General features: G+C 53.0%; 2 protein-coding genes across 2 annotated transcripts in view; one reads left to right on the top strand and one right to left on the bottom strand.

Annotated features, from left to right (window-relative positions):
* The first annotated feature begins 1786 nt into the window (after positions 1-1786).
* Positions 1787-13798, top strand: part of plxna3 (plexin A3) — a 63665-nt gene continuing 51653 nt past the window's right edge. The window contains 1 exon segment of the mRNA XM_032566943.1: positions 1787-1954. The gene's annotated coding sequence lies outside the window, so the exon portion shown is untranslated.
* LOC116720753 (uncharacterized) lies at positions 5121-7714 on the bottom strand. Its single transcript, XM_032564165.1, has 2 exons — positions 7632-7714; positions 5121-7514 (listed from the first exon to the last, which is right to left on the bottom strand). Exon 2 carries the CDS (start codon positions 6105-6107, stop codon positions 5121-5123), a length of 987 nt encoding a protein of 328 aa, XP_032420056.1. The 5' UTR covers positions 6108-7514; positions 7632-7714.

The following is a 13798-nucleotide window of genomic DNA, read 5'->3' on the forward strand; positions in this document are numbered from 1 at the left end:
TTCATCCAGCCATCCATCTATCCGACCATCCTTCATCCATCCATCCAACCATCCATCCATCCATCCATCCAACCATCCATCCATCCATCCATCATCCATTCATCCAACCATCCATCCATCCAACCATCCGACCATCCTTCATCCATCCATCCAACCATCCGACCATCCTTCATCCAGCCATCCATCTATCCGACCATCCTTCATCCATCCATCCAACCATCCATCCATCCATCCATCCAACCATCCATCCATCCATCCATCCATCATCCATTCATCCAACCATCCATCCAACCAACCATACATCCATCCAACCATCCGACCATCCATCCACCCAACCAACCATCCATCCATCCAACCAACCATCCAACTAACCATCCATCCACCCGACCAACCATCCATCCTTCATCCATCCATCCATCCATCCATCCAACCAACCATCCATCCAACCATCCTTCATCCATCCATCCAACCATCCATCCATCCACCCAACCAACCATCCATCCATCCAACCATCCAACCATCTGACCATCCTTCATCCATCCATCCATACATCCAACCAACCATCCATCCATCCATCATTCATCCATCCATCCAACCATCCGACCATCCTTCATCCATCCATCCAACCATCTGACCATCCTTCATCCAGCCATCCATACATCCAACCAACCATCCATCCGTCCAACCAACCATCCATCCATCCAACCATCCACCCAACCAACCATCCATCCATCCATCCATCCATCCGACCATCCTTCATCCATCCATCCAACCATCCATCCATCCATCCAACCATCCACCCAACCAACCATCCATCCATCCATCCATCCATCCGACCATCCTTCATCCATCCATCCAACCATCCATCCATCCATCCAACCATCCGACCATCCATCCACCTAACCACCCATCCACCCAACCAACCATCCATCCATCCAACCAACCATCCAACTAACCATCCATCCACCCGACCAACCATCCATCCTTCATCCATCCATCCAACCATCCATCCATCCAACCATCCGACCATCCTTCATCCATCCATCCAACCATCCGACCATCCTTCATCCAGCCATCCATACATCCAACCATCCATCCATCCATCCAACCATCCACCCAACCAGCCATCCATCCATCCATCCGACCATCCTTCATCCATCCATCCAACCATCCATCCATCCAACCATCCATCCATCCATCCATCCATCCAACCATCCATCCATCCAACCATCCGACCATCCTTCATCCATCCATCCATCCATCCATCCACCCATCCAACTATCCATACATCCATCCATCCATCCATCCACACATCCATCCATCCAACTGACCCACCATCCAACCATCCATCCAACCAGCCAACCATCCATGCAACCAGCCAACCATCCATCCATTCATCCATCCATCCATCCATCCATCCATCCATCCATCCGTCCAACCATCCATCCATCCATCTGTTTTTCTCTCTGTCTCCTCAGCCTCAGATTAAGTTGGACTGAACCACGCAGCGCGTGCTAGGGGTGTGTATGCGCGTGCGTTGGTCTTTTATGACACGTGCACGCACCTCGTTTCGTGTCACAGTTTAACCAGCCGTCTGTACGTGCCCCCGCTGTTTCAAGCCCGCCCTCCAGGCTAATTAGCATGGGGTGGGGGAATGGTTAAGGCCGCGGCTTGTGCACGCGCCACCCCGCGGTTCTGTCCAGAGTGGTTCGGTCCAACTGGGGGCTGTCCGTGTCTGAGCCGAGCCGAGCCAGGCTGAGAGAGCCGCAGCACCGAACCCCGAGGCTGGATTATTACCGCTCTGGTACCAGGTTCTGCCGGTCCGGACCACCCGAACCTCAGTCCGCCCAGACCGGAACCGCGCGGCTGAGGCAGAAAAAGAAAGCGGCGGCGGAGGCGCGCGCCTCTTTGGATTTAAATACCTGATTGGACGTTTCTGCGCGTGCACGTCCAGGTAAGTCCGCGCATGGGGGAGATGGTCGGTTTCGGGGGGAGTGGACCGGGACTGGTACTGGGACCGGTGTGCTGAGGGCAGGAGGGGGGGGGATGTTTTGGGGGAAAACGCCTCGCTCCGTTTCTGCTGCGTGGAAATTTCCTCCTGTTTTCCTCAGTGGGGGGTGGAGGGGGGATGCTGCCCCCTCCCTCTGTGGACTCAGAACCGGCCGGGGTTCGGTACCGGGTTCGGGGTTTCAGGCTGAGCGTGTTTTTGTGGGGGAGGGGTCCGCGGCTCCATTAAGGAGAACAAAGGGGGGAGCAGCTTCAGCTCAGCGGGCCGAACCGGGCCGAACCCCGGGACGGGTCGGAACTCTGGCTCTGCTGGATCAAAACCGACACCGAACCGAGCCGTTTTCTGCTCCAGGTTCTGGTTCTGGTCCTCAGCGCCGCAGCCGGACCGGACCGGATCGAGGATATCTGCTCTTTGATCCTGTTCAGTCAGATAAACCTGATCGATTCAGTCCGGATCAATGATCCGATTAGTTCTCAAGAACCGAATCAGTTTGAATCAACCGGAAGTCACTGATCGTCCAGAACCAGCTGACCAATCTTTGATCAAGATGAGCTGATCACGTCACATCCAGACCGATCGCAACTGGTTCTGAAGCTCAGAATCGATCCATCAATAATCGATAATCCATGATCTTCATCAGAGGAGGAGGAGCTCCAGCTGCTCAATAACTAACCGATCGGTTCTGATCAGCGGTTCGGTTCATCAGGACCAACATAGATCCATTCTTTAGGAAAACGAACAGATTCAGATTCTTTTGGTAACAAACTGAATCTGTTCAGGTTTCAGTTCTGATTTTTCGGTTCTGGTCCATGAATGGTGCTGTTGCAGCTGCATGCTTTGGACCAGAACCTCCAGAACCAGAACCTGGTCCTGTCGGTGAAGCACTGAGCACGTGAGCAGCCGCAGGTTCTTTTGGGCCGGGCCGGGCCTGAGGCCGATGAGGGGTTTGAAGCGGACCCACGTTCTCATGGGACCGGGACGAGTCGGGTCGGGAGGTCCAAATCCAGATCAGGAACATGTTCAGATTTGATGATTGATGGTTCTGATCAGGTCCAGTTGATCAGAACCAATCAGCACCAATAATCATCAGATGATTGATCGATGTTCCAGTTATTGATCAGATCAGCTCCAACCAGCTTTCAGTCTGGATTTAAAGGAACTCAGGGTTTCAGCTGGTTTGCAGTTTTCTGGAAGTTTGTTCCAGATCTATAGTGAGTAGAAGCTGAATGCTGCTTCTCCATGTTTGGTTCTGGTTCTGATGCAGACCAGAACCAGAACCGGAACCAGCAGGTTGATCCAGCAGCAGATCTTTAATCCGTTCAGTGATTTATAAACTACCAGTAGAACTGGGTGGTGTAGAACTGGGTGGTGTCTCTATCCTCCTGGTTCTAGTCAGAACTCCAGCAGCAGGTTCTGGTCCAGCAGCAGCGTTCTGGACCGTTGGGTTGTCAATCAGACCTGTGAAGACGCTGCTGCAGGAATCAAAGCCACTAAAGAGAAACTAAAGCCTGGATGAGTTTCTCTGATCCGAGACTTTAGTCTCTGGTTCTGGAAATGTTCTGCAGCTGCTGGAAGGCCCACTGGGGATTTATGTGGATCTGGAGGCTCTCAGTTCAATGACCCAGTTCTCCATAAAGCCCGGTTTGTTGCAGAGCTTCTGGGTTTGGGCCAGAGTTTAACCATCAACCTGTGTTGATTGGAGCCACGCTGATGAGGTCAGCACTGCAGTGCATGCTGGGCTGGAGGTCAGGGGTCAGTCTGCATCAGCTGGTCGAAACTGGATCGGGACATTACAGTCAAACCAGTTACCTGAAACGCTGGTTCTGGTTCTGCAGCCAATGAGCAGCAGATCTCTCTGCTGGTCCCGCCTCCTGGTTGTCCTGGTAACAGCCGTGGATCTTCATGGTGTTATTGGGGACCCATCAGTGTGTCACTGTGAGTGTAGCAGGTAGGCCAGGGTCTGCCAGCCAATCGGACAACATCTCTGGTTCTGGTTCTGTTTGGTTCTGAGCCGTTCAGGTTCCAAACCTGACCACCTGCAGAACCTTTAAAGGGCCGGTATCATCTGTTTTCCATTTATAATCAGCAGCTATTTTACCTTCAGTTGTTCTGAAATCTTTTATATATCAAATATGACTTTAAATAAATTTGACTTCCTGATGTAACGCCTTGAAATTGGGTCTGTGTCTCTTTAAGAACTGCTTTTTCTGAAGCTCCGCCTCCAGGAAGTCATCCCAACATGGCTCCTCTATTAACCCTTTAACGTCTTTACCAGCGTTGCTCTGAGCAGCAGCTCCTATGATGAGCTCAGCTGTTTGCTAATTGCTGCTGGCTAGTCTGAAGGAGCCAAGTGGGGGAGGAGCTGCGCCTCGAAGGCGGGGCTAGGGTCCACCCAGATGTTTTAACAGCTGAATGGTTGCCATGGAGAGTAAAGAAATTCTCCAACATGAAAGAATCAGAGCAACACAGCAGGGAAAACCAGGATGATTTACACCACAAGTATCAAACTCCAGTCGCTGTCCTGCAGGTTTTAGATGAGCCGCAGCTACAAAACCCTGGAATGAAACGGTTTAATTTCCTCCTCCTTGTCTAGATCCGTTCTCCAGAGCCTTAATGACCTCATTATTCTATTCAGATGCTGCAGCAGAGGCTCATCTAAACGTTGCAGGGCAGCGAACCTCCAGTTCTGGAGTTTGACACCCTGATTTACACGTTACTGGCAGTGGCGGAGCTAGACTTTTTTTCAAGGGGTGGCCAAAGGGTGAGCAAGGCTTTATCAGAGGGGTCCATATACAAATGATGAACGAAAGGAAACAAATATTTTCTCACACACACTCAAATTAAAATGGTTTATTTAACAAAGATTTGCCATGACCAAACAAGGCGTTAAACGGCACTATGGAACAGTGAACATGTAAATGTAAACTCAGAGCCCAGAATATGACCAAAAACAAATCAATAAAACTGGCTCCAAATAGTAAACTGCAAGACAATACCACCAGAGCTGACCAGCATTACCCTGGTGGTATTTATAAAGGTTTGAGAAACACTGCTACGGTCAAATAAGCTTTGAATGGGAACAACATACTGCAAACTCAAAGCCAGGATACACTCAAGAGAGCATAATTCTCCGATTTTGGTGGGAAGAAGCAAAATGTTTTACAAAGTCATCCATGTTGAGGGTATGTGCCCTCCTTGACTCAACACTGAGAATGCCAAGATGACTTAACCTGTCATCAGCCATAGTTGTTCTAAGGTGGTTTTTGATCAGTTTTAGAGCAGAAAAACTTCGCTCACAGGACGCAGTACTGACTGGGATAACAACTGAAATCTTACAAAGTCTAAACAGCTCATGAAAAAACTCTTTATAAGGTTCCAGGAACACAACAAGGTCAAGTAAAGTAGAGGGTCTCTCTAACCCACCGTTTTCTCTCCTCAGAAGAAGCCGTCTGGTTTGGTGAACCTCATGTTTAAGATCTTCTAGATCTGACTCAAATGTCTGTCCAAAAGCATACAGTGTTTCCTCTTTCAAGAATAATGGGCTTTTTGGGACTAGAGACTGAACCCCTAGCATTATCTCACAATTCTTCTGTGAAAAACGCCTCTCAAGCTCAGCTGTGAGACAGTCAAGTATCTGATAAAAGACACCTCTGTTAAAATCCTCATTACTTTGGTCACTGTGCCTCTGTCCTACAGTAGTCATTACCAGTGAGTCCAAAAACCTGGAACTGGCCTTAGGCTGTCTCTTGCTGAGTGGCAGGGTGCTTATTTTGCAGCGTTCTACTAGTTCCTGAGTGTCCCTCAGTAGTTCACCAAAGCAAGCTTCACTTCTGTAGCTTTTCAATGTGTCTGTCAGGGAGCCGACTAAATCTACGGCTTTTGATAAATCAAGATTGCTAGATTGAAGCATGTCAGACAGGATTGTGATATCCCCGAGCACTTTACAAAAAATAACTAAAAGTGCTATAAACTGAAAATCAATCTGAGCCAAAAGACCCTTTGCTTCCACTTTTCTATCCCCACTGTTATTTTCAAGGGAAATATCTTGCAGAAGCCTCAAAACCGCTGGAAGCCTGTCTCTCACATTGCGACATGCCATGTAGATACATGCCCACCTAGCATCTATTAGTCTCTGGAGCTCCCTAGGTTTCTCTTGTGGATGCAGCTCTTTTTGGACAGCAAGCCACTTGGTGTGAACAGCAGAACCAGTTACAAATTTATAAATATTCTGAAGAAGAGAAAAAAAGTCTTCAGCTTCAGGCACTGACTTTACCACATCAACAAGAACGAGATTCAAACAGTGTGCGTTACAGTGTACATAAAATGCAAACTTGGCATCGTTTTTAATGCGTGCAGCAACACCTGAATGCTTCCCACTCACCACAGAGGCACCGTCATAACCCTGTTTCTGTAGTCCAGACCATGCTTCTCCAGACACCCCACTATCATTTTGGTCAGACCCTCAGCATCCAAGCTTTCTGCCGACTGAAAGTGAAGGAAGCTTTCATGTATGGCACCACTGTAATAGTAACGAACTACTAAAGATATTTGTTCTTTCTTTTGTAAATCTCTAGTCTCATCTGCCAACACACTGAACACCTCGCTTTGTTTAACTTCAGCTATGATTTCTTTTTGAACCATTTCAGCCAATCCCTGCAGAATCTCATTTTGGATTTGGTGGCTAGTATACTTTGCATTGCCATGTGCATCTAACCTTCTCTGCACAGAGGGGTCATGCTTTGCAATTTCATTCAAAATGGCTAAAAAATTGCCTTTATTGTCAGAGTCATCAGACTCCCTGTGACCCCTTTGTGCAATATTTTGAGTTGCTGTTAATAGTAACACCTCAGCAACTGTTTTAATGTATTTTTTATTTTCTTCAACTTTCTGTTTCCTACCCTCATTTAAGGCATCAAGAATAGATCTGTTACACTCATTGACCCTTTTGTACTCAGTCCAGGCATACATTGCATTTATGTGCTGCTCTGATTTTGAATGAACTTTAAACCCAGCATCCTTAAACAAGGCTTTTTTCCAGTTGAAAAACCCTGCTTCAGATGTGAAGGATGACTCTGTATAACTAGGGAGGGAGAAATGCCTGCATGCAAAACAGTAACTGGCATTTTGAGATACAGAGTACTCAAGCCATGGATTGTCTTTGTACCAAGAGCTGTTGAAACCCTTGTTCTTGTTCCATGCTGAGTTCTTGGGAACTTTGACAGACATGGCTGAGCTGGACCTTCCGCTTTAGTTCTTGAGATGTCTGGAATAAATATTAGGTAATTATATTAAGTATTTTAAGAGTATTTTTGGGCAGACATCTCAATAAGTTAAGTTGTAATTAGTTAAGTTTCTGTAGCATAACATGGGTAGTGTGTGCCTGGTCCTTTTGGTGTGCAATAGGTTGTGCTGGGTGGGGGGAGTTCAGTGCCATTTCCTTCTGCTTCACTGTCTTCCTCCCCAGAGTCTGACTCTGAATCTATATCACCCTCATCTCTCTCTGGAACTTAATTGTGAAATGCATAAACAAACACAATAAAAAATGCAAAAAGCATCATGCTAACCTTTAGAATTAGGCTTATTGGATTTTACTACTTAATAACTCTCTGTCACAGCCTCTAACCTGCTGGTGATACACTTGGGCCTGGTGTCTCCTGGCTGGCTTCTCCAGGTTGGTCACTGCTGCAGGGTTCTGTCTGGTCCTGGTCTGGCCCTGGTTTTTGCCTCTTTAAGAAGAACTGGGAGATATTCCCTTTTCTCTTCATTTGGGCTCTACACAAAATAAGACAGCCTGGTATTTAGACTCCATGACTGTTTGGCAGAGACAACACTATTTTAACTATTATTTAAACTATAGTTTTTAGTTTTCTGTAGCTAGCTAAAATAATACTAAATTAAAAATAGATTAATGAAATTACTTAATATAACTAGTTAGGTTATAATTCAAAGCTTTCATATGACATAGCCTACTTACATTTCAGTCATTATAAAACTTAACAATGGTTGTTCACATGTTCTTATATCCTGGCCAAATGAATAAAACATTACAGGGCAGCATGTGCACTAAAACATATGTTAAAAGAATCTGTCTAAAACACCATCTATCAGCACTAGCATGGCTAATATAATAGCACGGCTAATATAATAGCCAGGCTATTATATTAGCATGGCTAATATAATAGCCATGCTATTATATTAGCCATGCTAGTATAATAGCATGGCTAATATAATAAACGAGGCACGGAGCGGTGCACAACCATTTTTTTTTTCTTTTTAGAAATGTATGACAAGTGCCGCCTCTCATTAGGAAGGTAACACAGCGGTTACCGCTGAGCGGTAAAATGTTGTAAATACCTGCAAAACTCCTCAGGTGTACTCTAAAGCCGCGGGTGTGTTTTGGATCAAGCAGGAACCACATGTCAGCTTAACCAATGAACAGCATCAGTGAGCAGCATGTAGGCTGCTACTGCATCGGGCTGCCTTCAGGGACAGTTGGAAATTACAGTTTTCCTGGCAAATCTTTGCCGATCTCATAAGTATTATATTTTAAAATGACCATTTCCAGTGGGGTGGCAGTAGGGGTGGCAAGGGCTCTGTTGGGGTGGCAAATGCCACCCCTGCACCCCTCTGGCTCCGCCACTGGTTACCGGCCCTTTAAGAACAGACGGGCAGATTGAGCTTCTGCCTGGGACCAATGAGAGCAGCGAGATCCGGGTCCAGCTGGATGACTGGTGTCCTCCGGGTTTCCTGACAGACTCAGGATGAGGAAACAATCCAGTAACTCTCTTCACCTCCAGCAGCTGGACGAGCGAGTCGCTCTCTCTCTGAGTGTGTGTGTGTGTGTGTCCTTCCTGTCTGAAGCGGCTGCAGCTCTTCAAGTCGTGTGTCGCTCCCCGTCCAGTCGCGTCGCTCTCCATCGCTCTCCGTCGTGTCGCTCTCCGTCGCGTTGCTCTCTGTCGCGTCGTTCTCCGTCGCTCTCCATCGCGTTGCGTCGCTCTCCGTCGCGTCGCTCTCCATCGATCTCCGTCGCGTCTCTCTCCGTCGCGTCGCTCTCCATCGATCTCCGTCGCGTCGCTCTCCGTCGCTCTCCATCGCATCGCTCTCCAACGCTCTCCATCGCTCTCCAACGCTCTCCATCGCTCTCCATCGATCTCCATCGCTCTCCATCGCTCTCCGTCGCGTCGCTCTCCAACGCTCTCCATCGCTCTCCATCGCGTCGCTCTCCATCGCTCTCCAACGCTCTCCGTCGCGTCGCTCTCCATCGCGTCGCTCTCCAACGCTCTCCGTCGCGTCGCTCTCCATCGCGTCGCTCTCCATCGCTCTCCGTCGCGTCGCTCTCCAACGCTCTCCATCGCTCTCCATCGCTCTCCATCGCGTCGCTCTCCATCGCTCTCCATCGCTCTCCGTCGCGTCGCTCTCCAACGCTCTCCATCGCTCTCCAACGCTCTCCATCGCTCTCCAACGCTCTCCATCGCTCTCCATCGATCTCCATCGCTCTCCATCGATCTCCATCGCGTCGCTCTCCATCGCTCTCCGTCGCGTCGCTCTCCAACGCTCTCCATCGCTCTCCATCGCTCTCCATCGCGTCGCTCTCCATCGCTCTCCAACGCTCTCCGTCGCGTCGCTCTCCATCGCGTCGCTCTCCAACGCTCTCCGTCGCGTCGCTCTCCATCGCGTCGCTCTCCATCGCTCTCCGTCGCGTCGCTCTCCAACGCTCTCCATCGCTCTCCATCGCTCTCCATCGCGTCGCTCTCCATCGCTCTCCATCGCTCTCCGTCGCGTCGCTCTCCAACGCTCTCCATCGCTCTCCAACGCTCTCCATCGCTCTCCAACGCTCTCCATCGCTCTCCCATCGATCTCCATCGCTCTCCATCGATCTCCATCGCGTCGCTCTCCATCGCTCTCCATCGCTCTCCAACGCTCTCCGTCGCGTCGCTCTCCAACGCTCTCCATCGCTCTCCAACGCTCTCCGTCGCGTCGCTCTCCATCGCGTCGCTCTCCAACGCTCTCCATCGCGTCGCTCTCCAACGCTCTCCATCGCTCTCCATCGATCTCCGTCGCGTCGCTCTCCATCGCTCTCCATCGCATCGCTCTCCAACGCTCTCCATCGCGTCGCTCTCCATCGCTCTCCATCGCTCTCCGTCGCGTCGCTCTCCATCGCTCTCCATCGCGTCGCTCTCCATCGCTCTCCATCGCGTCGCTCTCCATCGCTCTCCATCGCGTCGCTCTCCATCGCTCTCCATCGCGTCGCTCTCCATCGCTCTCCATCGCGTCGCTCTCCATCGCGTCACTCTCCATCGCTCTCCATCGCGTCGCTCTCCATCGCGTCGCTCTCCATCGCGTCGCTCTCCATCGCTCTCCATCGCGTCGCTCTCCATCGCTCTCCATCGCGTCGCTCTCCATCGCTCTCCATCGTGTCGCTCTCCATCGCGTCGCTCTCCATCGCTCTCCGTCGCGTCACTCTCCATCGCTCTCCATCGCGTCGCTCTCCATCGCTCTCCAACGCTCTCCATCGCTCTCCATCGCGTCGCTCTCCATCGCGTCGCTCTCCAACGCTCTCCGTCGCGTCGCTCTCCATCGCGTCGCTCTCCATCGCTCTCCATCGCGTCGCTCTCCAACGCTCTCCATCGCTCTCCATCGCGTCGCTCTCCAACGCTCTCCGTCGCGTCGCTCTCCATCGCTCTCCATCGCGTCGCTCTCCAACGCTCTCCATCGCTCTCCAACGCTCTCCATCGCAACGCTCTCCATCGCTCTCCGTCGCGTCGCTCTCCATCGCTCTCCAACGCTCTCCGTCGCGTCGCTCTCCATCGCGTCGCTCTCCATCGCGTCGCTCTCCATCGCTCTCCATCGCGTTGCTCTCCAACGCTCTCCATCGCTCTCCATCGCTCTCCATCGCGTCGCTCTCCAACGCTCTCCGTCGCGTCGCTCTCCATCGCGTCGCTCTCCATCGCTCTCCATCGCGTTGCTCTCCAACGCTCTCCATCGCTCTCCATCGCGTCGCTCTCCATCGCTCTCCAACGCTCTCCATCGCGTTGCTCTCCAACGCTCTCCATCGCTCTCCATCGCGTCGTTCTCCATCGCTCTCCATCGCGTCGCTCTCTATCGCTCTCCATCGCTCTCCAACGCTCTCCGTCGCGTCGCTCTCCATCGCGTCGCTCTCCATCGCTCTCCATCGCGTCGCTCTCCATCGCTCTCCAACGCTCTCCGTCGCGTCGCTCTCCGTCGCGTCGCTCTCCATCGCGTCGCTCTCCATCGCTCTCCATCGCGTCGCTCTCCATCGCTCTCCAACGCTCTCCGTCGCGTCGCTCTCCATCGCGTCGCTCTCCATCGCGTCGCTCTCCAACGCTCTCCAACGCTCTCCATCGCTCTCCGTCGCGTCGCTCTCCATCGCTCTCCATCGCTCTTCATCGATCTCCGTCGCGTCGCTCTCCATCGCTCTCCATCGCATCGCTCTCCAACGCTCTCCATCGCGTCGCTCTCCATCGCTCTCCGTCGCGTCGCTCTCCATCGCTCTCCATCGCGTCGCTCTCCATCGCTCTCCATCGCGTCGCTCTCCATCGCTCCTCCATCGCGTCGCTCTCCATCGCTCTCCATCGCGTCGCTCTCCATCGCTCTCCATCGCGTCGCTCTCCATCGCGTCACTCTCCATCGCTCTCCATCGCGTCGCTCTCCATCGCTCTCCATCGCGTCGCTCTCCATCGCTCTCCATCGCGTCGCTCTCCATCGCTCTCCATCGCGTCGCTCTCCATCGCTCTCCATCGCGTCGCTCTCCATCGCTCTCCATCGTGTCGCTCTCCATCGCGTCGCTCTCCATCGCTCTCCGTCGCGTCACTCTCCATCGCTCTCCATCGCGTCGGTCTCCATCGCTCTCCAACGCTCTCCATCGCTCTCCATCGCGTCGCTCTCCATCGCGTCGCTCTCCATCGCTCTCCAACGCTCTCCGTCGCGTCGCTCTCCATCGCGTCGCTCTCCATCGCGTCGCTCTCCATCGCTCTCCATCGCGTCGCTCTCCAACGCTCTCCATCGCTCTCCATCGCTCTCCATCGCGTCGCTCTCCAACGCTCTCCGTCGCGTCGCTCTCCATCGCTCTCCATCGCGTCGCTCTCCAACGCTCTCCATCGCTCTCCAACGCTCTCCGTCGCGTCGCTCTCCATCGCGTCGCTCTCCATCGCTCTCCATCGCGTCGCTCTCCATCACTCTCCAACGCTCTCCGTCGCGTCGCTCTCCATCGCGTCGCTCTCCATCGCTCTCCAACGCTCTCCATCGCTCTCCATCGCGTCGCTCTCCATCGCTCTCCATCGCTCTCCAACGCTCTCCGTCGCGTCGCTCTCCATCGCGTCGCTCTCTATCGCTCTCCAACGCTCTCCGTCGCGTCGCTCTCCATCGCGTCGCTCTCCATCGCTCTCCAACGCTCTCCATCGCTCTCCATCGCGTCGCTCTCCATCGCTCTCCATCGCTCTCCATCGCTCTCCAACGCTCTCCGTCTCGTCGCTCTCCATCGCGTCGCTCTCCATCGCTCTCCAACGCTCTCCATCGCTCTCCAACGCTCTCCATCGCTCTCCATCGCTCTCCAACGCTCTCCGTCGCGTCGCTCTCCATCGCTCTCCATCGCGTCGCTCTCCATCGCTCTCCAACGCTCTCCGTCGCGTCGCTCTCCATCGCGTCGCTCTCCATCGCTCTCCAACGCTCTCCGTCGCGTCGCTCTCCATCGCGTCGCTTCTCCATCGCTCCTCCAACGCTCTCCATCACTCTCCATCGCGTCGCTCTCCATCGCTCTCCATCGCTCTCCATCGCTCTCCACCGCTCTCCGTCTCGTCGCTCTCCATCGCGTCGCTCTCCATCGCTCTCCAACGCTCTCCATCGCTCTCCAACGCTCTCCATCGCTCTCCATCGCTCTCCAATCTCCCGTCGCGTCGCTCTCCATCGCTCTCCATCGCGTCGCTCTCCATCGCTCTCCAACGCTCATCGCGTCGCTCTCCATCGCTCTCCATCGCTCTCCATCGCTCTCCAACGCTCTCCGTCTCGTCGCTCTCCATCGCGTCGCTCTCCATCGCTCTCCAACGCTCTCCATCGCTCTCCAACGCTCTCCATCGCTCTCCATCGCTCTCCAACGCTCTCCGTCGCGTCGCTCTCCATCGCTCTCCATCGCGTCGCTCTCCATCGCTCTCTCATCCACGCTCTCCGTCGCGTCGCTCTCCATCGCGTCGCTCTCCATCGCTCTCCAACGCTCTCCGTCGCGTCGCTCTCCATCGCGTCGCTCTCCATCGCTCTCCATCGCGTTGCTCTCCAACGCTCTCCATCGCTCTCCATCGCGTCGCTCTCCAACGCTCTCCGTCGCGTCGCTCTCCATCGCGTCGCTCTCCATCGCGTCGCTCTCCATCGCTCTCCATCGCTCTCCATCGCGTTGCTCTCCAACGCTCTCCATCGCTCTCCATCGCGTCGCTCTCCAACGCTCTCCATCGCTCTCCATCGCGTCGCTCTCCATCGCTCTCCATCGCTCTCCATCGCGTCGCTCTCCAACGCTCTCCATCGCTCTCCATCGTGTCGTTCTCCATCGCTCTCCATCGCGTCGCTCTCTATCGCTCTCCATCGCTCTCCAACGCTCTCCGTCGCGTCGCTCTCCATCGCGTCGCTCTCCATCGCTCTCCATCGCGTCGCTCTCCATCGCTCTCCAACGCTCTCCGTCGCGTCGCTCTCCGTCGCGTCGCTCTCCATCGCGTCGCTCTCCATCGCTCTCCATCGCGTCGCTCTCCATCGCTCTCCAAACGCTCTCCGTCGCGTCGCTCTCCG

This window comes from Xiphophorus hellerii, chromosome 1 (assembly GCF_003331165.1).
Source record: "Xiphophorus hellerii strain 12219 chromosome 1, Xiphophorus_hellerii-4.1, whole genome shotgun sequence".
In the NCBI taxonomy this organism is placed as follows: domain Eukaryota; kingdom Metazoa; phylum Chordata; class Actinopteri; order Cyprinodontiformes; family Poeciliidae; genus Xiphophorus; species Xiphophorus hellerii.

What these genes read in the sequence shown, in the direction of transcription:
- LOC116720753 (XM_032564165.1), bottom strand. Translation starts at nt 6,107, where the DNA reads ATGGCATGTCGCAATGTGAGAGACAGGCTTCCAGCGGTTTTGAGGCTT.